Source organism: Chiloscyllium plagiosum, chromosome 36 (genome assembly GCF_004010195.1).
Source record: "Chiloscyllium plagiosum isolate BGI_BamShark_2017 chromosome 36, ASM401019v2, whole genome shotgun sequence".
NCBI classification, from domain to species: domain Eukaryota; kingdom Metazoa; phylum Chordata; class Chondrichthyes; order Orectolobiformes; family Hemiscylliidae; genus Chiloscyllium; species Chiloscyllium plagiosum.
Window position 1 is genome coordinate 1407118 of NC_057745.1, and position 25054 is coordinate 1432171.

General features: G+C 44.1%; 3 protein-coding genes across 3 annotated transcripts in view; all 3 read left to right on the forward strand.

Moving 5' to 3' along the window:
* The first annotated feature begins 2466 nt into the window (after window positions 1–2466).
* Window positions 2467–7847, forward strand: LOC122540885. The gene is made up of 4 exons (XM_043677117.1): window positions 2467–2746; window positions 5169–5987; window positions 7527–7551; window positions 7770–7847. The coding sequence occupies exons 1-4, from the start codon at window positions 2689–2691 to the stop codon at window positions 7777–7779; spliced, it is 912 nt and encodes a 303-aa protein (XP_043533052.1). The 5' UTR covers window positions 2467–2688; the 3' UTR covers window positions 7780–7847.
* A 679-nt stretch (window positions 7848–8526) lies between these two features.
* On the forward strand, window positions 8527–9081 carry LOC122540835 (U6 snRNA-associated Sm-like protein LSm5; the record flags this gene model as incomplete). Its single annotated transcript, XM_043677052.1, has 1 exon — window positions 8527–9081. A coding segment is annotated over one exon (309 nt), but the record flags the coding sequence as incomplete, so codon positions are not given.
* An 8397-nt stretch (window positions 9082–17478) lies between these two features.
* Window positions 17479–25054, forward strand: part of strc1 (stereocilin 1) — a 65741-nt gene continuing 58165 nt past the window's right edge. The window contains exon 1 of the mRNA XM_043677053.1: window positions 17479–17520. Within this exon, the coding sequence (XP_043532988.1) occupies window positions 17479–17520 (42 nt within the window). The remainder of the gene's footprint in view (window positions 17521–25054) is intronic.

Sequence of the window (25054 nt, forward strand, 5' to 3'; positions counted from 1 at the left end):
CACATCTCAAAGGAAAGTGTGCATTCATCATAATACTCTAGATGTGATTCAGCCAGTGCTCAATGGAAAGAGCTTGACCTGTTATGTCCAGTGACATTCCTGTAAATGTTTGTTACTTCCCTCTGCCACCCCAGACCATTTCCCTCCAGCATTTTCACTTGTTGCCCACAGCCTAATGGTGCTTAAGAAAGCCAGTAGAATACATAAGCGATATAAAATACAGCCATCTATGCATTTATACTTAAGTTCACACAGACAATGAATGACATTTAAATGAGAATTAAGTAGAGCCTTTGAATGGGAGATAGCAGATTCGGGACATCTGCAGAGTATTTATTAAGATATTATGTCTTAATCATCCCTCAAAACACTATAGGTAATTATTGCATGCTTCATGTTGCTTCTCATTTAGACTGCACTGCACCTTTTAATACAAGAGTGGGACATTTTGGCTCGTACATGATGTTTGGCTCCTTTTATGTTTTAATCATCTTGCAAACTGACTGGGTTACAGATTAATGTGATATCCTTCCCATTAGCCTGGAAGAGAGACTATTGAGAATGGGGTCAGAAGCAAGTCCATGTATTATTCACATGTCGCGTTTTGTAACTGCCTTGCCCATTCAAAGCATCTTTACAGCTCAGTCCTGGGTTTAATTAGCGAAGGTTAGAATTACACCATGTCTAAAATTACTTTGATGTCAAGTCATTAATTGTTTCTTTTTCCAATTTCCACTTTACATCTATGTTAAATGGGGTGAGCTTGTTTTTCCACCTTCTGGAGGACTTGATCCTTAATCTTGGATCACATGTTGACAGAAATAATTTTTGGACAATGGTGCCGTGCCCAATGAATGGGTTTGAGATTGTGAATGGAAATAGATGGTGGAAGCAAAAGGGGACAGTCTGTACCAGACTAGCTCAGCATCCACATGGTAATCTGGACCAAATCCAGAGTAACTTTAATCTGAACCATCTTCTGTGGAATATTCGTCAGTTTCGCTCTGAATTTCTGAAGCACACTGAACTATTGGGTGAGTTTTGCTTTAAGCTGACCAAATTAAAAGGTTTTAAGGAAGAAATAAACATAGTAGTTCTTGTAGTTCTTCCTGGGTAATTAGAGTAATAAAGTACAATTTTGAATTGTTTGAGCTAATTTTCCCACGTCTTTTATTCATATAAAAATCTCAGAATGGGAGATAACAGATTCGGGACATCTGCAAAGAGTATTTATTAGGATATTATGTCTTAATCATCCTTCAAAACACTACAGGTAATTTGAAGGAGGTAGTTTTTCCAGTAGTCTGAATCTCCTCAGTCCTGATCTGCCCAGATTCACCAGAATGGCATTATATCTTAAAAGGTTTATATTATGAGGGCAGGTTATGTAGATTAGATTTGTATATCATTGAGTTTGGAATGTCTAATCCGATCTAATTGAAATGTCTTAAAGTGATAAAGGAATATGATAGTTTTAAATGCAGCACAAAAACCAAAAGGTGAGGTGTTTGCAAACAAAGTTTTGCAGGTGAAAGGATAGGCTAATACAGCGGTTAGTGAATAATGTGAGATCTTGGACTGAGGAACAAAAGCATAAACTGAAAAGTTAGGAAATTGTGCTAAACCTTTATTAGAGTAAGTCAGCTGCAGCTAGAATAGTGTATGCAATTCTGGGTGCTGCTCTGTGGGATGGACTTGAGAGAGGAAACAAAAGAGATTTAATCTAGCCCAGAACATTGTCATTTCTGCCACTCTGCAAAAGTTATGTTAATGCATGTATGAAGTTTGTGTATTTATGCACTGATCACTTATCAGGAATGTGTCACCACTTATCCTGCGCATGTTCTTGATGAATTATCATGCCTTGCAACATCATTGTGAGTTGTGACTGTCCCCTACAAATGACAGCAAGAAATAAGATTTTCATTTATCACCCTGGGGCTTATCAAAATGCTTTACAGTCAGTGAAGTCCTTTTGACATGCAGTCTCTATTATAATGTAGGAAATATAGAGATATTGTGAATATGGCACCAAAGAGACCTCTCCTGCTATGCTTCGAAATATTGCCATTTGCAGCTTGCATCCACCTGGCGGGGGTCCATGTGGTACAGCAGGTTTTTGTTTTGAACTAGCAAAACAGGTATGCAGTTGATTTATAAAGGAATAGAAATGTAGTTTTTCAATTTTCTCATCTGAAGCTATGACTTGGACTGAGATTTTTATCTCTGAACCCGTTCTTTGTGTTTGTCTGGACTGAAAGTGGCTGTTCGCCTCTGTAGTCCATCATGACTGAATCTGATCCACTTACCATTCAGACACTGGGTACCATACTCTGCTGGGAGTCACTGTACAGTGATGAAAAGTGGGGATGTTGCCCTTATTAACTCCCTGCAAGGTTGAAGTTATCACTGTGGCTGATTACCACTTCTTTGCATAACTTTGCATAGAATAGGGATCAAACTGCAGCCTCCTGTCCTGTGTAGCTCAATTCTGTTAAATACAGAGATTTATGAAAATGTCATCCAAATGATGGCTGTAGATTTAGGTGCGCTTTGTGGCTGTTTATTAATAAATTTGAAAGCATACCGAATGATTGTATCTTGTCTTATCAACCTCATAAATGTATTCATTAAATCACCTTTCTACAGCTGCAGCAACAGGCGACCCAAGTTACAAGTTGAAGAGCTATGGGAGTAATTAATAAAATGATGAAGGCAATCATTCTTGCTCTCCTCATATTAACAGGTAATGAAAGATAGACTTGCATTACAACCTCAGGACATCCCAAATAACTTTACAACCAATCAAGTGTTTTTGAAATATAGCCACTGTTGTAATGTAAGAAATTCACCAATTGATTTAAGCACAGCAAGCTCCTGCAAAACAACATGAAAATGATCAGGTCTATTTAATGTTGATTGAAGATTAAATGTTGACCCAGAATGCTCCTCTTCAAAATAGTGTCACAGAATATTTTATATCCATCTGAGAGAGCAGATTGGCATCACTTTAACATTTTTCATCTGTTCATGGTATTTAGTTGTCACTCACTAGGCCAGTATTTATTACCTATCCCTAATTGTTGTGGGAAGGTGGTGCTGAGCTGCTTTCTTGAACTGCTATCGTCCTTTGAGTGTTAAGGAGACACAATGATGGTCAGAAGGGAGTTCCAGAATTTTGACCCAGTGACAATGAAAGAAAGACAATATAATTCAAAGTCAAAAGAGTGTGTGACAGGATTGAAGTGGTGCTGGAAAAGGCAGCATTCGATGAGCAGGAAAATCAACGTTTTAGGCAGGAGCCTTTCATCCGCCCTTCCTGATGAAGGGCTCCTGCCTGAAATGTAGATTTTTCCTGCTCCTCAGATGCTGCCTGACTTGCTGTGCTTTTCCAGCACCACTAATCTTGACTCTAATCTCCAGCATCTGCAGTCCTCACTTTTGCCTATAGTGTGTGACAGGTCTTGCTGTTCCCATGTATCTGCTACCCCTTACTTTCTAAGTGATAGATGATGTGGCCTTGGAAAGTACTATATGTGGCCAGTCAAGTCCAGTTTCTGCTAAATGATAACCCCTAGGTTATTGATAGTGACAGACTCAATTATGGTAATATCTTTAAATGTCTTGGGCTGATGGTTAGATCCTTTTTTGTTGGGGATGGTCACTACCTGGCACTGTCGCTTGCCACTTATCAGCCCAAACCTGAATATTGTCCCGGCCTTGCTGCATTTGGTTGGTGTTGAACATAGTGCAGTTGTCAGCAAATATCCCAACTTCTTGATGGAAGAAAGTCATTGATGAAGTAGCTTTAGGTGGTGACCCTTGAACGTCTTAGCTAAAAGACAATACTCCTGACGATATCGTGCTGTCTCAATACTGGAGTGGGAATGTCAGTCTAGGTTTTATGCACAAGTCTCTTATAATCTTTGCATTTCATTTGTCACCACTGGTGACTTTCAAGTTTTATATGTGATAACTGAAACTTTTCATAAGATGCTGAGCCACGTGGAGCAGCTTTAAGTCCTGACTTGTAACGTTACCTGGACTTGGTTCCACCTCAGTGCTTTGAACCAGAGGGGAGGACATTAGCTAGGGCTCCTTACTGGGATTATTAATTGAAGGAGGTCACTGAATAGGCTATTCATTTAATGCGCATGGGGCTGGAATGACACACCTCTTCCCAATCTTTGACACTCTGCAGGGACCTGCTATTGAGACTTCTACATGGGAATCAAGCACTTTAGCAAGATATCTGAAAGATGCCATCCACCTTCACCAGAGGAGGGGAGGAAATTCCAAAGTTAATGACAAAACATTTATTCGAACGGAAAAGCCATTGTTACACTGCGACAGAAGTTAATAGGAAGATAGGAACACGGTGGCTCAGTGGTTAGCACTGCTGTCTCAAAGCACCAGGGTCCCAGGTTCAATCCCCAGCCTCTGGCAACTGTCTGTGCGGAATTTGCACATTCTCCCCGTGTCTGCGTAGGTTTCCTCCGAGTGCTCCGGTTTCTTCCCACAGTCCAAAGATGTGCAGGTTAGATGAATTGACCGTGCTAAATTGCCCATAGTGCTCGGTGCATTGGTCAGAGGAGAATGGGTCTGGGTGGGTTACTCTTCGGAGGGTCATTCTGGACTGGTTGGGCTGAAGGGCCTGTTTCTGCACTGTAGGTTTAAAGATGAGGCTATTGATTCCTTATATTATTGAATTAGATCATACTTTATCAGTACATTAACTCAGAGCGTACATTCATCACCCTTAGCCTTGCCTAACAAAAATATATCAATCTGAATTTTTTTAATTTTCAGTTATCTGGCAGCCATAACAGCTTTGTGCAGTAGAATTCACATTTTCAAGTACGCCGCGTGTGAAGTGCTTCCTGACTTCACCCCTGAGTAACCTAGTTTTGAATTTAAGGTTAAACCTCCTTGTTTTGGATTTCCTCCGTATTGGTTTCTCTCTAACTAATATACTGAATAATTTAACTATCTTAAAACACCTTGGATGACCCTGAAAATCTTCTGTACTGAAAGATAGGGAACATGACAACTATTGAATATAGATTCTTTAATCTCTGTAGAGAGAGATATTAGCAGTCTAATTGAAATCATTAATTTGGATTTTCAGAAACTAATATGACTTTTACAATGTGTTATTTTTCCTTCAGTGTCTTCAGGTAGTAGGCAGCCTCAAAATCCTGAAACCAAGTGGCAATCTGTGAATTCAATATTCAGGAAACATAACAACACAAAAATGTCAACTAAAGAGGTAAAACTAGACATAGAAAAAAGGATTTCAGACAACATAACTCGCTCCAGTTACCATAACTTAAGGACATTTCTGTGGAGCTTTTTGGATCCTGCCCATCATGTTGGAGCTTCCTCAATGGATTCTGCTGTACTGGAGGCCATTCAATTGGCAATGACTAGTGCAACTCAAGCAAACAAATGGGAATTTTATTACATGATCTGGCAAGTTCTGTTCAGCAGTCAGGTTGGAGCTACAAGTTCAGAGCTGGACAAACGACTGCCCCAGATGCTTTTCTATCTCTTTCAGGACTCTACATCTTTCTTTGCATTTGTTGAAAAATTGTTGAAGCCATTGGGAGTCGACTGGAAAGTTGCCCTGAGGTCCATACAGAGTGAAGTCTGTTACATTACTTCAACCATGAGCAGAAGATCCTTCAGTGAACACATCAGAGTGTTTCTTGCACCCAGTGTGAAGTCAAATAGGTCAAGAATGGGGACTGATGCCTTCAATATTCAAAATATACTGTTGAATTTCATTAAGAAGCTGCATCAAGTCTTTTTCAATGAGTTAAAGCCCATTTGGTATTTCTTTGGTCAGAATGTGTTCCCGTTGTTTGAATCTTATATTGGTCGCAGTACAAAGCAAATCCTTTTGAAGCTAACAGACTTTATCTTGGAACAAATGCTATTGTCGACCAGCACAATTAAACTGGATGTTAAAGGACAGTGTTCCCAAGGTAAGAAGTCGTATTATTTCGCATTTTTTCCATAAATTCTTTCCTATTGAAGATGTGAGCTTCTAGCAATTTTTTTTATTTGAGGCGAGAGCAGTAAAAGATTCAGTTATTTCAAAATGAGTGCCAATCAAACTCCGCCCAGTATCAACTCTCAATATTATCATACCCTTACTTATTCTTATCTGCAGTCACTTGCTTTCTCCATATCCTGCCCTCTCTGAATCTCGCCCGGCACCTGAGTCTAACCTACTTTGCTACTGTGCCTCTCCTCCACTCCCTCTTGCTGTCCCTACTGGCAAACACTTGAAAGCAACTAACTCTGCTCCCAGACTAGAGACAGTTGGATTGATATTCTTAAATTAAAAAGTGTGCTATAAATCTTAGAAGCATCTGTGGAGAAAGAAGCAGTTAATGCAGTTAATGTTTCATATTGAGTGGATACTACTTAAGAAAACATCTTTGACCTTGAAATATTAACTATTTTTCTCTCTTTACAGATACTGTCAGACCAGTATTTCCAGCATGTACACTTTTTATTTCAGACTTCCAGCACCTGCTGTATTTGTTTTTAGTTTGGATGATGTCCTTCCCTTTCTGTTGGCTTCACAGACCCTATTTATATTAAGGTTGTGTGGTCACACCTGGCCTGTAGAGAATCTGATTCCACAATTGAAAGTATTACACAATATCAAGTGTACAAGCTTCGCTTGTCATAAAACACTCTAGTTTTTGATAACCTGGATGTGATCTAAAAAGGAAAATTCCACAGGAAGGATACTTGCCAAAAGAGGATCCTAATCATTTTGTTTGCCCAGTGAATCAAGGGTCAAAATTTCCTCTAGATCAGGAAATTGTATGTCCTAGTTTCAGTGCAGTACCTTGAATATACAACTTAGACTGGCACTCCCACTGCAGTAGTGAGGGAATTTTGCACTGTCCGAGATGCCATCTTTGGATTGACACATCTGCCCATCAGAGGAATGTAAAAGATCCCATGCTGTCTATTCAAAGTGAAGCAGAGAAGTTTTCATCAATGTGCTGGGCCAATATTTATTTCACAATCCACATCACTAAAATCTCACATTATCTAGTCATTAGCACAATGGTTTCCTGCGTGCAAATTGACTGCTGTATTTTCTACACTAAAGGAGAAATTGCATTTCAAAAGTATTTATTATTGTAAATTGCTACATTTTTTAAAAAGTTGCTATAGAAATGCTGCAGGACTTTTTTAAACCTACATTTACCCCTGAACTGTACCTAGCAGCAGCATCAGGATAATCTGTCCACTGTTAGATCTCTTTGTTTTGCATCATTATAACACTATATCTGTTACTGCACTGTCCGCTGTCCACTTTCACATTCCTATGGTCGCTTCTCAATCAATCCCTTCTTCCTGTGCCTAAATCTTCTGTTTTCTGTCTTCATCTTTGTTCAAATGTTACTGTGTCTGTGTGGAAGTCCCATTACAATTTGATGCCTAATGCTTACCTTTCATATCCTTTGTTTTTTTATACTGTTGATGTATTGTTTTTACAGGGAATCTGAACCAGCTCCTCATTTGGTGAGTTACCAAGCAGTCTGCATTAATTAATTGATTTGGTAGTATGAGTTTCCAATTCATCTCTCATTGCCTGTTTATAAGTATAAGCAAATATAAATATTGTCTTGTCTGCTCTTTCCCTTATGATATTAAATGGCCCTATATCTAATCTGAAGTATATAAAGACTTTTCATTTATACCAAAACCCTTCTTTTAACTGTTTCTGTGCTTGAGTGTAGGTCACAGTGAATGCTGGTCCACACAGTGAATGCTGGTCCACACAGTGGAGGCATTCCCCAGTACTACACCATTCCTGCCACATGTGCCCTCTGCTTGAGAACCCAGGGTTGTTACAGCCAATTGTTTAAGGCTGTCTGATGGCTCAGTTTGATTAAGTAAGATGAACCTTGGACCTGATGAGATGGTGGGTGAGGTGAGAGTTCTGTGATAGGCAGTCAGCATCATCGAGAGGTGAGGAGTCAGAGAACGCAGTCAACATCACTGAGATCCTTGTAGGGAAGTAACCAGACTGGCAGGCGCCTAAAGTAAGACTTGGGATCTCTTCAGATCGTATGAATCTTTCGCCTTTTACTAAATACGTCTCGGCCTTTTGGCTCGGAATATGTGTAGTTCCTGAGGACCAGAGGAAGAGATTCTGCTCGAGTGCTGTCGGTTCAACGCAGCGGACGTGTGCTGGCGGGGGAGAAACCACGGGGATCGTGTTGTGAGTCGTCGGAGCTGCTGGAGACCATCGCTGGATCGTGATTGGACATTGGAGGATCGTTTGGTTGTGCTGACCTGCACTTGGTGGATCTTTATGCTGGCTTCGGCCTAATGCCAATTCAGGTACCAGCCAACCTCAGAGCTATGGCCTCAGCAGCTGCTCGCAGCCCTGGCCAGGGCATTCGCAACACAGTCAGGGTGACTGTGAAGAAGGTGGAGGAGCACACACCGGTCGATCGGACAGTGTTCGTGAAGAAGATTTTGCTGGAGTGACGCGGGTTTGAAGCAGCGGACGTGTACTTGGTCAAGGTGGCGCTGAATGCAACGAATCCGTCTCAGCTGCTGCCTCTCGAGTTGGTGGACAAATGCATTGGCTCGCGGATTCATATTGTTATGAAAAATGATAAGGAGATTGTCGGAACACTGCTTGGTTTTGATGATTTTGTCAACATGGTGCTTGAAGATGTTACTGAATTTGAGATCACACCAGAAGGCAGAAGAATCACAAAACTGGACCAAATCCTATTGAATGGAAATAACATAACGATGCTTATTCCTGGTGGTGAAGGTCCTGAAGTATGAATGGAACCCTCTTTCAACTAAGTGAATTTTTGATTCATGTACTTCTGTTTTATGTTCACTTCTGTTTATGACAGTTTTTTTAAGAGTTTATTTTTTATGACTCCTTGCAAAAACTTGCATTTATTTTGTAGCTGGAACAAATGTATTGTCTCAGAAATGAGAGGTGAATCATGTTTGAGTGTATGCAAAACTTGATTTATTTTTAAAGAGAAAATAAAGGGTTTTCTTTTTCACTTAAAAAAAAAAGGACGTGTACTGCCTGCAGGATTTCCCTGTGGCAGGCTATTTCGATGTGACCTTCAGGAGCGTGAAGAATTGCGAGCAGCTCCTGAAGGTCTTCAAGGAGAAGGAAGGGGAACCTCTGTTCTCCATCTTGTCGACGGTCCCGTTGTGTGTGCTTCCTGCACAGAGGAGTCGGGTTGTAACAATCCAAATGTACAACCCTCACATCCCAGCAGCAGATGTCCTGACCTTCTTGAGGAGATACGTCCAGGTCGAGGGAGAGAGTACCGATGTGGTCGATCCTTTCGGGATCTGGATCAGCAAACGACAGGTCAGGGTAACCCTGAGGGTCGATGCCAGTGGGAACATCCTCCACCCACCCTCCAGCTTTGCCATCGGAGGAAGCAGAGGTTACCTGACATACACAGGGCAGCCAAAAGTGTGCCGAACCTGCAGGAGGTCAGACCACATGGTGGCGGATTGTAAGGTGACCGTCTGCCGAAACTGCAAGCAGGAAGGCCACCCGATCAAGGAATGTAAGGAGGCCAAGAACTGTAATCTGTGCGGAGAGGCGGGCCACATGTACAAGGCCTGCCCAAGACGAGGGGCCGCCACCTATGCACAGATGGCCGGAGGTGGCAACATGAGCCGTGGACCGCCTAAGACCAGCAAGGTACCACAAAACAGCACGGGAACGGTGTCTGGAGGCAGCCTGAAGGAAGGGCAGGCTGTAGCGGAGCAGACGGCAGACATCGGGGAGATGCAGCAGCCGATCCAAACTCCTTCAAGACAGACGGAGGAAATGGAAGAGGAGGGAACAAAGGAGGCAGAGGATTGGATTACTGTCAAAAGCAGGAAGAGGAAACCTCCTAAAGCCACCCAGCGAAGGGGGAAGTGACACCTACACGACGAAGATACAGGCAGCTCTTCCGACGGTGAGGACGGGCGCAAGGAGGGTCGTCACCAGAGGAAGAGACAGCGCTGCGGGGAAAAAGGGCAGCACCGCCCAAGCAGGAAAGGACGATCCCTCTGAGGGGATGGGTAAAGCCCTCCCCCCACCCGGTGAGAACCAAGAGGTACCCACCGGCCCACAGCTCCAGGTAACTGGGAGCAGCGGTCCTGTGACAGCCCCGCTGTCAGATGGAAAACTGGACTATGCGGACCCTGGGCCCGACCCGAAGACACCAGAGCGGGGAAATGGCTTCAGCGTGGAGCCGGACACCTACCTCAGCCCTGGGAGGTCCAGCAGTTTGCCGTCACCATGGGGATGCACACAGCTACCCCAGAGGGGCAAGACCAGCAGCAAATGGACAGTGTCAACCTTGTAAGCTGTTAAAATGGGGTTAAAAATTGCCAGCATCAATGTGCGTAGCATCAAATCGGCTACGCGATGTGTTTCTACGATGGCCTTCCTGGCCAACGTTAAAGCCGACGTCCTGTTTCTGCAGAAGTGTGGGATACCGCACCTCAGCAGCTACAGGAGATGGTCGAGCTTGTGGGCCCATGGGCCGTCAGTTTGATCGGGGGGCAACGATAGCCGCGCCTCCGGCCTGGGTATCCTGTTGCGAGGAGGCAACTTCACCATCTCCGAGGTTAAGGAGGTGGTGGGCGGGCGCCTCCTCGTCGCCGACGTCACGTACAGGAATGCTCCCCTGAGACTGATTAATGTGTATGCCCCAGTGGGTAAGAGTGAACGGTTGGCTGTCCTGCAGCAGCTTCCACTGTTGCTGGCTACGTCCAGGCCGGTCATTCTGGCCGGAGACTTCAACTGTATCATTGATGCAGATGGACGATCCGGCGGGGGGAACAGTAAACTGAACACCACGTCCATAGCCCTGATGGACACGGTAAAAGATGCCAAGCTGCACGACGTCTTCAGCACCCCTGCAGATGGAGCGCGGCATAGATACACCTGGTCACGGGCAGACGGGTCTATCCGCTCAAGGATAGATTATCTATTTGTGTCCCGAACGTTCTTGGTCAGATCCACCGACATCAAGCCGGTGTTCTTCTCTGACCACTGCCTCCTGCAGGCCGACTGTCACCTACAGGACGAGCAGCGGGCTGGTAAGGGAACGTGGAAGCTGAACACAAAGCTGTTGACCCTGGGAAACGTTGAGGAGCTCAAGAGGGACTATGCAGGTTGGAGAACAGTGAAGCCCCTCTTTGAGTCCCCAGCAGACTGGTGGGAAACAGTAAAAGGGAACATCAAGAGGTTCTTCATCCTCAAAGGTGTTCAGGAGGCGAGAGAGAGGCGGGGAAAACTGTCCCAGCTCCAGGAAAGTATGCAGAACCTGCTCCTGCTGCAGACGATGGGGGTGGATGTCACGGAGGACCTCAACAGCCTGAAGGAAGAAGATGGCTAGATAACGTCATCTCAGGCTGACGTCATGAGGATCAGTAAATCCTTCTATGCCAGTCTGTATGACGCGAAGCCGACCGACAGCGCGGCCTCCCAGTCGTTCCTGTCCTCTATCATGGAGGTCTTAGACGACAGAACACGCGAGAGGCTGGACCAGCCGCTATCTCTGGACGAGCTGACCAAGGCCGTCGAGTCCTTCGAAAAGAATAAAACTCCCGGATGCGACGGCTTACCGGTCGAGATCTATTCTGCTCTGTGGGACTTGATTGGCCAGGACATGCTGGAGGTGTATGTCAGTATGCTTCGAGCAGGTACCATGAGTGAATCCATGAGGAAAGGCATCATCACCCTCATCTACAAGCGGAGGGGGGAGAAGGAGGAACTCAAAAATTGGAGACCAATCTCACTATTGAATGCAGATTACAAAATTCTGTCAAAGGTAATCGCCAACCGGGTCAGGTCTGCTCTAGGGTCTGTGATTCACCCTGACCAAACCTGTGTTGTGCCGGGCAGGAAGATCGCTGAGAGTCTCTCACTCCTCAGGGATACGATCGCCTATGTGTAGGTCAGAGGGTTGGACACCTGCCTGATCAGCCTGGACCAGGAGAAAGCCTTTGACAGGATATCACACAGGTATATGAGAGATGTTCTCTCCAAAATGGGCGTTGGGGAGGGAATCTGCAATTTTATCAGACTGCTCTACACCAACATTGTCAGTGCAGTTTCAATCAATGGGTGGGAATCAGATAGCTTCCCAGTCAGATCTGGAGTCAGGCAGGGCTGCCCTCTCTCTCCTGCCTTGTTTGTGTGCTGCATAGAGCCATTTGCCGAGTCCATCAGGAAGGATGTGAGCCTGAGAGGGGTGACTATTCCCGGCAGCGGGGGCCTGCAAGTTAAGGCCTCCCTGTACATGGATGACGCCGCCGTTTTCTGCTTGGATCCGCTGTCCGTGCGCAGACTCATGTGCATATGTGACCAGTTCGAACGGGCCTCGGGGGCCAAGGTAAACTGAGGCAAGAGCGAGGCCATGCTCTTTGGGAACTGGGCCGACCAATCCTCGATCCCCTTCACCGTCAGGACCGACCACCTGAAGGTGCTGGGTATTTGGTTCGGGGGAGCTGGGTTGTGCACCAAGTCTTGGGAGGAGCGTATCAGCAAAGTGAGGCAGAAACTGGGCAGATGGAAGCTTCAGTCGCTCTCCATCACGTGGAAAAAACCTGGTCATCAGGTGTGAGGCACTGTCATTGCTATTATACGTGGCACAGGTCTGACCTATTCCCAGAACCTGTGCCGCTGCAGTCACCCGGGCTATCTTCCAGTTTATATGGAGGTCAAAGATGGACCGGGTCCAAAGGGACTCGCTGTACAAAGATCTGGGCAACGGGGGAAAAAAATACACCCAATGCCACCCTCACCCTGATGGCCACCTTTGTGTGTGGCTGCATCAAGCTGAGCATGGATCTCCGGTACGCAAACACCAAGTGTCACTACGTACTGAGGTTCTACCTGTCCCCGGTGTTGCGAAGGATGGGCCTGGCCTCGCTGCCGCGGAAAGCTCCGAGTAGTTGGACCGTTCCGTATCACCTGTCCTTCGTGGAGAAGTTTATGAAGAAAAACACCTTTGACCACAAGTCCATCAGGAAGTGGTCAGCACGTAGTGTCCTTGAGACCCTTCGGGAAAAGGAGAGGGCGGATCCTATCGAGCGGTTCCCTGAGCAGACTGTCAAAGCCATTTGGCAGAATGCCTCATTGCCAGAACTTTCCAACAAGCACCAAGACATGGCTTGGCTGGTGGTGAGAAGGGCTCTGCCTGTGAGATCCTTTATGCACGCCCGGACTCTCAGCCGCACCGCACGCTGCCCTCGAAGTGGCTGCGGGGGGGGAAGGAGACTGTCACACACCTCCTTCTGGAATGTGCCAACGCAGAAGAAGTCTGGCGAGGAATGCAGTGGTGTTTGTCGAGGTTCGTCCTGAGCAGCGCCGTGACGTGGGACTCCGTGCTCTACGGCCTGTTCCCCGGGACGCACACCCAGACAAACATCAACTGTGTCTGGAGGATCATCAACTCGGTGAAGGACGCTCTCTGGGCGGTCCGAAACCTGTTGATCTTCCAGCTAAAGGAGTTGACCCCGACTGAGTGTTGCAGACTGGCACATTCCAAGATCCAGGGCTACGTGTTGAGGGACACGCTGAAGCTTGGGGCAGCTGCTGCCAAGGCGCGGTGGGAAAAGACATCTGCCTGCCTAAGAAGAACAGGGGGCCCACGTAGTCATTTGGGATTTGCCGACGCCTCCGCTGAAAATGTAATCGTACAGACCTGTAAATAGGAATGGTTACTCTGTTTTCGGTATGCAAACAAATGGAATGTTTACATATGTATGGCATGTCCAGTTGTACAGATCATCAAAGTATTTTATGAATAAAGTATATTTTTGAAATAAAAAAAGACTTGGGACAAAACAAGAATAGGATTTTTCAAGTCTACATTTAAATAGGCACAAGGATGAAGCAAACACAAAGGCTCTATATTCTAACAAAATATTGTAGATGCTGGAAATCTAAAACACAAACATAAACTGCTGGAGCAACATAGCAAGTCTGGCAGCATCTGTGAAGAAAAACAGCATTAATGTTTCAAGTCCAATAGAACTCACTTCAGAACGGAAAGAGGTTGGAAAGTGGTGGTTTTAATTCTGTAAATAAAGATAGAGGAGAAGCAAGAGGAGCGGATGTTGTGGATGCTCAGAGCTAAAAACAATGGGGTGGTAATTGTGGTGAAAGAGAAGTAGAGCTTTAACTGAATGTGTGAATGGTGTGAAAATAGGTCTTCTGAGAGCAAACAAATCATGGCTCATGATTTAACAAAAAGGGCAGAGGTCATGCTCTGAAGTTGTGGAATTCAATATTGAGTCCTGGAGACTGTAAATCCCAAAGGAAATGTTATAAAAATATATTTGAAGAGAAAGACGGTAATTAGGGAAAGGATAGAGCCCCTTAGGGATCTAAGAGGTAGTCTGTGTGGAACAAGAAAAAGTTGGTACAGTCCACTGATGAATACTTGGCGTAGTTTTTCACAATGGAAATGGTGATGCAGGTGTTGACATCAGGGTGGAGGAGTGTGAAATATTAGAAGAAATTAACATAGAGAGGATGAGGTCCTAGTGAGTTAGCAGTCTTAAACAGTGGATAAGTCTTAAGATGTATCCCAGGAGAGAGGAAAGGACGGATATATCTAAGGCTCTGGCAGTAATTTTCAAATAATCTTTGGCCACAGGTGAAGTGTCGGGGGCTGCTAACATTTCCCTATTCAAAAACGATTTAAGGAAGGGACCAGGAAATTACAGGCCAGTCAGTTTGCTAGTTAGAAAGAAATAATTCTGAAGGATAGGCATTATATGCACTTGGAGAGATACTGACTAATCAGGGGTAGAACATAGAAGAGTACAGGCCCTTTGGCCCTCAATGTTGTGCCAACCTTTTATCCTACTCTAAGATCAAACTAACCTACGTGCCCTTCATTTTACTATCATCCATGTGCCTATCCAAGTCCCTTAAATGTCCCTAATGTATATGACTCTACTACCACTGCTGGCAGTGCATGCGATGCGCCCACCACTCTCTGTGTAAAGAACCTATCTCTGACATCTCCCCTAAACCTTCCTCCAAACACCTTACAATTATGCCTCCTTGTGATAGCCATTTCTGCCCTGTGAAAAGTCTCTGGCTATCCACTCCCATCTATACCTCTCATCACCTTGTACACCTCTATAAAGTCACCTGTCACCCTTCTTCATTCTAATGAAAAAATCCCTAGCTCCCTCAACATTTCTTTATAAGACATGCCCTCCAGTCCAGGCAGAATCTTGGTAAATCTCCTCTGCACCCTCTCTAAAGCTTCCAATTTTTTCCTATAATGAGGCAGCTAGAACGAACACAATATTTCAAGTTTGGGCTAACCAGGACTTTATGGAGCTGCACCACCACCTTGCGGCTCTTAATCTCAAACCTCCTGCTAATGAAAGCCAAAACACCATCTGCCTTCTTGACAACCCTATCAACTTGGGTGGCAACTTTGAGGAATCTATGGACATGGACCCCAGGATCCCTCTGCTACTCTACACTGCCAAGAATTCTGCCTTTAACCCTGTAAACTGCATTCAAATTTGACCTTCAAAAATGAATCACTTCACACTTTTCCAGGTTGAACTCCATGTGCCACTTCTCAGCTCACCTCTGCATCCTGTCAATGTCCTGTTGCACCTACTATAGCCCTCCACACTATCCACGACTCCACCAAACCAAGTCATCAGAAAACTTACTAACCTACCCTACCACTTCCTTGTACAAGTCATTTATAAAACTCACAAAGAGCAGAGGATCCAGAATCGATCCCTGCGGATCACCACTAGTCACTGAGCTCCAGGCTGAATACTTCCTATCTACTACACCCTCTGTCTTCTCTGAGCCAACCAATTCTATATCCAGACAGCCAAATTTCCCTGTATCCCATACTTCCTTACTTTCTGAATGAGCCTACCATGGGGAACCTTATCAAATGCCTTGCAAAAGTCCATCTGTACCACATACACTGCTCAACCTTCATTAATGTGTTTTGTCACATTCTCAAAGAATTCAGTAAGTTGTGAGGCATGACCTGCCCCTCACAAAGCCATGCTGACTATCTCTAATCAAGCTATGCTTATCCAAATAGTCATAAATCCAATCTCTCAGAATCCTCTCCAATAATTTGCCCACCACCGACGTAAGACTGACTGGTCTATAAATCCCAGGGTTATCCCTATTCCAACTGAATAACATTTACCACCCTCCAATCATCTGGTACTACTCCAGTGGACAGTGAGGATGCAAAGATCATCACCAAAGGTACAGCAATCTCTTCCGTCACTTCCCATTGTAACTTTAGGTATGTCCCATCTGGCCCAGGGCCCTTATTTATCCTCATGTTTTTCAAAATTTCCGGTACATCCTCCTTCATAACATCAACCTATTTCACGCTGTCCACACAAATGACATGGTCCCTCTCACTAGTGAACACTTTAGCAAAGTTTTTATCCAAGGACCTCCCCTACCTCCTCTGACTCCAGGCACAAGTTCCCTCCGCTATCCCTGATTGGCCCAACCAACACTCTGGGCCATCCTCTTGTTCCACACACAAATTTAGAAACTTTGGGAATTTTCTTAATTGTACCCGCCAAGGCTTTTTCATGCCCCCTTCTAGTTCTCCGAAGTCCATTCTTCAGGTCCTTCCTGGTTCCCTTGTAACCTTCTAAAGCCCTGACTGATCGTTGCTTCCCCAACCTTAAGTAAGCTTCCTTCTTCTACTTGACTAGATGTTCCACATCTCTTGTCATCCAAGGTTCCTTCATCCGACCATCCTTTCCTTGCCTCAGTGGGACAAATCCATCCAGCACTCGCAAGTGCTCCCTAAACAACCTCCATATTTCTGTCATGTATTTCTCTTGAGAATATCTGCTCCCAATTTATGCTCCACAGTTCCTGCCAGTAGCATTATAATTCCCCCTCCCCCAATTAAATACTTTCCTGTACCGTCTGCTCCTATCCTTTTCCATGACAATAGTAAAGGTCAGGGAGTTGTAATCATTATCACCGAAATGCTCTCCCAACGAGAGATCTGACACCTGACCTGGTTCGTTGCCAAGCACCAAATCCAATATGCCCTCCCCTCAATTTGGCCTATTTGCGTAGGCAAACAGATCAAGTCAGAGTGAATTTGTTAATGGAGACTTATGTTTGACAAATTTGATCAAATTTTTTGATAAAGTAACCAGGTAGGCTAATGCATTTGATGTCGTCCACAATGGCTTTTGATAAGGTCACTCATGGCAGATTGGTCAAAAAAAAGGAGTTAATGGGATCCAGGATAAGGTGACACATTGGATCCAAAATTGGCTGCGAGTCAGGAAACAGCGAATGATGGTCGGGAGGTATTCTCTATACAGTGGAGCTCTGCAGGGTTCAGTCGGTGGCCCTTGCTGTTTATAGTATATGTTAATGTTTTGAGCTTAAGTATTGGGGGAATGATGAAGAACTTTGCAGATGTCATGAAAACTGATAGAAAGGTAAATAATGAGGAGTATAGTTGTAAACTGCAGGAGGATATTAAAGGACTGGTTAGGCAGGCACAGCCGTGAATTCACTCTCGAAGAATATGCGGTGATGAACTTGGAGAGGACTAATGAAGTACAGGGGCTAAGCATAGAATACAAAAGCAAAGCAGTGATGTTGGATATGTATAAAATGGTGTTGAGGCCTCAACTGGAATACTTGTGCAATTCTGGCAATCACAAAGGAAGAATGTGATTGCATTAGAAAGAGTACAGAAAAGATTTACCAGGATGTGAGCTATGGGGCAAGACTGGATAGGCTGGGATTGCTTTCCTTGGAGCAGTGAAGGTTGAGAGAGGCAAAATCAGAAATTGCTGGAAAAATTCAGTAGCTCTGGCAGCATCTGTGCAGAGAAAACAGAGTAAATGTTTTGGTCCAGTGATCCTTCTTTAGAATTGTCTGTTTCTGATTTCCAGGATCCGCAGTTCTTTGGTTTTCCATTGTTTAAGGTTGAGATGGGGCTCATTGTGGTTTATGACATTATGAGAGGCATAGATAAAAATGGACAGGACAGCACTTTTATCCATTAGTAAAGGGGTCAGTAACTGGATGATAAAATTAAGTTGTGGTAGAAGGAGAAGAGGAGAATTGAGGAAGATGGTAAAAGTCAAAAGCTAGAAAATGGGATTAGAATTATAGAATCCCTACAGTGTGGAAACAGGCCATTAGACCAAACAAGTCCCCACAGACCCTCCGAAGAGTAACCCACCCAGACCCAATACCCTAGGCTATAACTTTATATTTACCCCTGACTAATGCACCTAATGTACATATCCCTGAACACTATGGGCAACTTAACATGGTCAATTCACCTAACTTGCATATCTTTGGATTGTGGGAGGAAACCGGAGCACACAGACAGTTGCATAAGGCTGGAATCGAACCCGGGTCCCTGGCAGCAGTGCTAACCACTGGGCCACCATGCCGCCCATTAGTGCAGTCAGACTTTTGCTGACTGGTGTAAACATAATGGCTGAATGGGCCCTATGCTGTAAATGTCTGAGTCTTCTGTAGTGTGCAGCTTAGTGCTGCAGCAGGCAATGTCTTTGTGTCTCAGGCATGAGACTGTCTTTTGCAACCCCGTGTTATTTCAAAACTGTAATTAGATCATAAGAAGTGGGAACAAAAGAAGATTATTTTGTCCCTTGAGTCTGTTCTTAAATAAAATCAACTGATCTGATTGTGGCCTCAATTCAGTTTTCTTGTCTGTCTCCTGTACTCCCTTGTTGAATCATAATCTCTTCAATTCTGCTTTGAACGTATGCAATGACTCACCTTCATTGCTGCCTGGGCAAGAGAACTGGGAAGGTAATTAAAGCCTCTGAGAAATGCATTTCCTTCTTAAATGGGAAACCTGTTTTGAAAGTGTCTCCCCTTCGTCTTGTTTCTCGTTGTACAGCCTGTAAAGCCCCCTTTCCCATTTTAATAAGGTCCTTTTGTTGTACTCAACTCCAATGAGTAAAAGGCCTATCTCCTCAACTCTTCCATATAAGACAACCCCTCCATCTCAAGAAAGAGCCTTGGGAAACTTCTCTAACTGATTCCAGTGCAAGTCTTTACTCTCATTTGCAATGACCCAAATTGCATGCAGTATGCAAATGTGGTGTCATCAATGTCAGGAAGAGTTTTGTAACAAGACATCCCTACTTTTCTGATCCACATCCCTTGCAATTAACGGCCAATATTCCATTTACCTTCCTAATTACTTGCTGTACTTGGATTCTGACTTTTTATGTTTCATTTATTTTAACACCCAGATCCTCCTCAACAAAAAAAATGAAATAACTGTACACTTGCTTGCTGAATTGGCAGATTTGTTCTCAGACATTTCGTCACCATGTTAGATAACATCATCAGTGAGCCTCCGGTGAAGCGCTGGTGTTCTGTCCCGCTTTCTATCTGTCTGTCTTGGCCTGTTGTGGTGGGTGAAATCACTGGTTCTTTTTCTGAGAGGTTGGTACATGGGGTCCAAATCGATATGTTTGTTACTGGAGTTCCAATTTAATGCCAGGCCTCTAGGAATTCCCGTGCGTGTCTTTGTTTAGCCTGTTCCAGGATGGATATATTGTCCCAGTTGAACTGGTGTCCCTCTTCGTCTGTGTGTATGAATCCTAGTGATAATTGGTCATGTTTTTGGTAGCTAGTTGGTGCTCATGTATCCTGGTAGCTGGTTTCCTGCCCCTCTCTCCAATGTAATGTTTGTTGCAGTCCTTGCAGGGTATTTTGTATATTGTTGGGACAGTGTCCTTTAAATTCAGCAGTAGCTGTTTCAGTGTGGTGGTATGTTTGTGGGGTACCATGAAGCCTGGTCGTCATCTCCGAGATATCTTTCATGTATGGCAGGGTGGCTAGAGTCTCTGGGCGTGTTGTGTTGTCTTGTTTAGGTTTGTTATGTAGAAATCGGCAGACTGGTCAGTGTGTGTGGCTTTCCTGTGAACTGGGTCCGCTATGTGGATGAAACCTTTGTCATCACAAAATGCAACAAATTAGAAGAAATCCACAAATATATAAACACCATCCTTAACAGTATAATGCTCACCAAAGAGGAAGAGAACAACAACAGACTCCCCTTCCTAGACGTTATGGTAGAATACAAAGCCAATGGAGAGCTACAGACCGGCATTTACAGGAAAGCCACACACACTGACCAGATATTCAATTACAGGAGCAATCGTCCCACAAACTGAACTGCATCAGGACATTATTGAACTGAGCCACAACACACAGCAGCACCCAGGAATTACGAGAAGCTGAGGAAAAAGATGTATACAACGTATTCAGGAACAACGGGTACCTGATAAGCGTAGTCCACCGATTCCTACATGACAGACCTAAACAAGAAGGCACAACATGCCCAGAGACTGTAGCCACCCTGCCATATATTAAAGACATCTCGAAGATGATGACCAGACTACTCCTAGGCATCATTGTAGCCCACAAATTTACCACCACACTAAAACAGCCCCTGATTAATTTAAAGGATCCCACACCAACAACCAGCAGAATGAATGCAATATACAAAATACCCTGTAAGGACTGCAACAAACAATACATTGGACAGACGGACAGGAAACTAGCCACCAGGATACATGAGCACCAACTAGCCATCAAAAGACATGACCAGTTATCACTGGTATCCGTTTACACAGATGAAGAGGGATACCAGTTCAACTGTGACAATACATCCATCCCGGGACAGGCTAAACAAAGACACCCATGGGAATTCCTAGAGGCCTGGCATTCAAACTGGAACCCCATTAACAAACATTTTGATTTGAACCCCATTAACCAACTTCTCAAAATGAATCGGAAGTGATTTCACCTACCACAACAGGCCAAGACACATAAATAACCAAGCAGGACAGAACACCAGCGCTTCATCAGAGGCTTGCTGATGATGTTACCTAGCATGGTGATGAAACGTCTGAGAACAAATCTACCAGCTCAGCGAGCAAACTTCCAACCTGAACCACAACCTGAGCTATAAACTTTCTCAAAAATCGTATGAAATAACTGTGTTTGGATGCAACATGAATAGGAAGGGTTTGGATGGATAAGGGCCAAAAACAGGTAAGTGGGATTAGTTTTGTTCAGAAAACTTGGTTGGCATAGATGAGTTGGACCAAAGGGTCTGTTTCCATGCTTTATGACTCTATAACTGTGGATGCTGGAAATCAGAAACAGAAATTGCTGGAAAAACTTAGCATGTCTGACAGCATCTGTGGAGAAAAAGTAGAATGAACATTTTGGATCCAGTGATGTTTCAGAATAGTCTGAAAATGGGTCACTGGACCTGAAACATTAATTCTGCTTTCTCTCCAGAGATGCTGCTGGACCTACTGAGACTTCCCAGTATTTCTTCTTCTTGTGACCCAGATCCTCCTGGACTACACCATTCTGCAGTGTCTCTTTTTAAACAATATTCTGCTGTTCTGTTCTTCCTGCTGATTAAAACAATTGCTAAGAGAGGAGTGGAGGTACTTGGGCAGTAGTGAAAGGCTCCTTTCTTCAATTTGAGTTAAACCTGATAGTGTAAACTATTTGTATATTATTTAAGAATACTGGAGTGTGAGATTGAAGCTATAACTGTAATGATCAGCAACTGTTTGAGTTTCACTCTTCTAGCTTGTGACATTAATCAAAGCAGTTGGTCAAATTCCAGTTTTGAAGCTCCATCCCATATTCTATGGGCCATTATGTGAATTGGTTGAATTATTGAAGATGATGTGGCATGATTGGATTAAACAGAAAAATAAATGAAAAGGATCTGCACGGTGGCACAGTGGTTAGCACTGCTGCCTCACAGCGCCAGAGACCTGGGTTCAATTCCCGCCTCAGGCGACTGACTGTGTGGAGTTTGCACATTCTCCCCGTGTCTGCGTGGGTTTCCTCCGGGTGCTCCGGTTTCCTCCCACAGTCCAAAGATGTGCAGGTCAGGTGAATTGGCCATGCTAAATTGCCCGTAGTGTTAGGTAAGGGGTAAATGTAGGGGTATGGGTGGGTTACGCTTCGGCGGGTCGGTGTGGACTTGTTGGGCCGAAGGGCCTGTTTCCACACTGTAATGTAATCTAATCTAATCATGATCTGTGAGGTTGTAAACAGAATGGGTATTCTAGAATTCTACTGTGCTTGAATAAGGATCCAGGTATTGAATGACAGACTGCTCAATTTTGATTTGCACTCATTCAACACTTGATCACAATTCAGAGCAGTTGACATTGCGAAGTTACTGTTACAATGAGTAAACACAACAGCAACTTTAATCACAGTCAGAGTCCTCCATCAGCATTGAGCTGAAAGAAGAGTTTGATTGATTGATGTTTGCTGATCATGCTGGAGTGGAGGAATGTTGGCAAGAAATGCAGTTCTGTTTCTCAGGGTTATCTATGTAGTATGCAGTAGCCCTGAGGGAGACCGTCCAGCCTATCCTATCTGTGCCACCTTTTTAAAAGAGCTATCCAATTAATCCCATCCCCTACTGTTTGCCATAGCCCTTCAGATTTCCACCTTCAAGAATTTATTCAATCTGTTCAGTCATAGAGTCATACAGCATAGAAACAGACCCTTCGGTCCATCTGGTCCATGCAGACCAAGTTTCCTAAACTGAACGAGTCCCATCTGGGCGTGCTCGGGCACTTATCCCTCAAAACCCTTTCTATTCATTTATCTGTCTGAATGTCTTTTAAATGTTGTAAATTGTACCAACCTCCTCCACTTTCTCTGGCAGTTCATCCCAAATATGCACCACCTTCACTGTGAAAGAGTTGCACCTCAAGTCCCTTTTAAATCTTTTCCCCTCTCACCTTAAACCTATCCCTTCTGGCTTTGGAATCCCCTATCCTGAGGAAAAGACCTTGGCTATTCACCTTATTTGTGCTTCACATTATTTTATAAACCTCTATAAGGTCCTCCCTGAGCTTCCAATGCTCCAGTGAAGGAAGCTCTAGCCTCTCCTTATAACTCAACCCCTTCAGTCTTGGTAACATCCTTGTAAGTCATTTTTGCATCCTTTCTAGTTAAATAACACCCTACAGAAGGACAACCAGAATTCTACGCACTGTTCCAAAAATGACCTCACCAATGTCTTGTACCACCACAACAAGACATTCTAATTTCTGTACTCAGTGCTCTGATCAATGAAAGCAAGCATGCCAAACACCATCTTTATCACCCTGTATAACTGTGATGCCACTTTCAAGGAACTATGTACCTTTATCCCTAAGTCTCTCTGTTTGATAACACTCCACTGGGCCCTACCATTAATTGTGTAAGTCCTGCCCTGGTTTGTCCTTCCAAAATGCTTTACCTCTCATTTATCTAAACTAAACTCCATCTGCCACTCCTCGGCCCTTTGGCCTATCTGGTCAAGATCTTGTTGTACTCTTACTTAACCTTCGCTGTCCACTATATCACCAATTTTGGTGTCATCTGCAAAGTTACTAAACATGCCTCCTATATTCTCATCCAAATCATTGATGTAAATGACAAACAACAGTGGACCTTGCACTGATCCTAGTGGCAAACCACTGGCCACAAGCCTCCAGTCCAAACAACAACCCTTTATCACCACCCTCTGTCTCCTATCAACAAGCCAATTTTGTGTCCAATTTGTTAGCTCTCCCTGGATCCCAAGTGCTTGAACCTTATTAACCAGTGAAACCTTGTCAAAGGCCTTGCTAAAGTCCATGTAGACAACCTCTACTGCTCTGCTTTCATCTGTGGTCGCCTCTTCAAAAGGCTCAATGAAGTTTGTGAGACATGATTTCCCGTGCATAAAACCATGCTGACTGTCTCCAATCAATCTTTGCCTTTCCAATTGTATGTAAATTCTGTCTGTCAGAATCCCCTCCAACAACTTACCCACCACTGACATCAGGCTCACTGGTCTATAGTTCCTGGCTTTTCCTTACCACGTTTCTTAAATATACCACAACATTAGCCATTCTTCAGTCTGTGGCACCTCACCTGTGGCTTTTGATGCTACAAATATGGCATCAAGGGACCCAACAATCTCTTCCCTACCTTCCCACAATGTTCTGGGATACACCTGATCAGGTCCTGGGGATTTATCTATCTCTTTCTGTTTTAAGACCTCCCACACCTTCTCTTCTGTATTATGGACACTTTCAAGACATTATATTTATTGACTCAAGTTTCTTCATTTTAGTGTCTTTCTCCACATTGAATATTGATGCAAGATATTTGTTTAGTATCTCACCCATCTCCTGTGATCTCACATGTTATCACTCTTTGACCTTTAAGGGACCTATTTTCTCCCTAGTTGTTCTTTTGCCCTTAATGTAGTTATGGAATCATGTTGGATTCTCCTTAACCTTATCTGCCAAAGCTATTTTGAGTGTCCTTTTTGCTCTCCTGTTTTCTCTCTCAAGCGTACTCCTATTCCCCAATACTCTTGAAGAGATTCACTTGATCCAAGCGGTCTATACCTGACACAGGCCTCCTTTCTCTTGACCAGAGCCTTAATATTTCTAGTCATTTAGTGTTCCCTTCTTCTACCAGCCTTGTCCTTCACTCTACCAGGAACATACCATCACTGAACTCTCATTATCTCACTTTTAAAAGCCTCCCACTTGCTAGTCATCCCCTTACCTGCGAATACCCTCCCAATCAACTTCTGAAAGTTTCTGTCTAATGCTGTCAAAATTGGCCTTGCTCCAGTTTAGACCTTTAACTTTTAGACAAAGCCTATCTTTTACCATGACTATTTTAAAGCTCATAAAATTATGGTCATTGGTCCTAAAATGCTCTCTCACTAACACCCCAGTCACTTGTCCCGCCTCATTTCCCAAGAGGAGTTTTGCTCTTTGTATGTTAGGAAAGAAAATCTTGAACATGCTTAAGAAATTGCTCCCCATCCAAGCCCTTAACACGATGGCAGTCCCAGTTTATGTTTGGAAAGTTAAAATCCCCTACCATTGCCACCCTATTGTTCTTACGGATATTTCCCTGGATATTTTCTGCTTACTT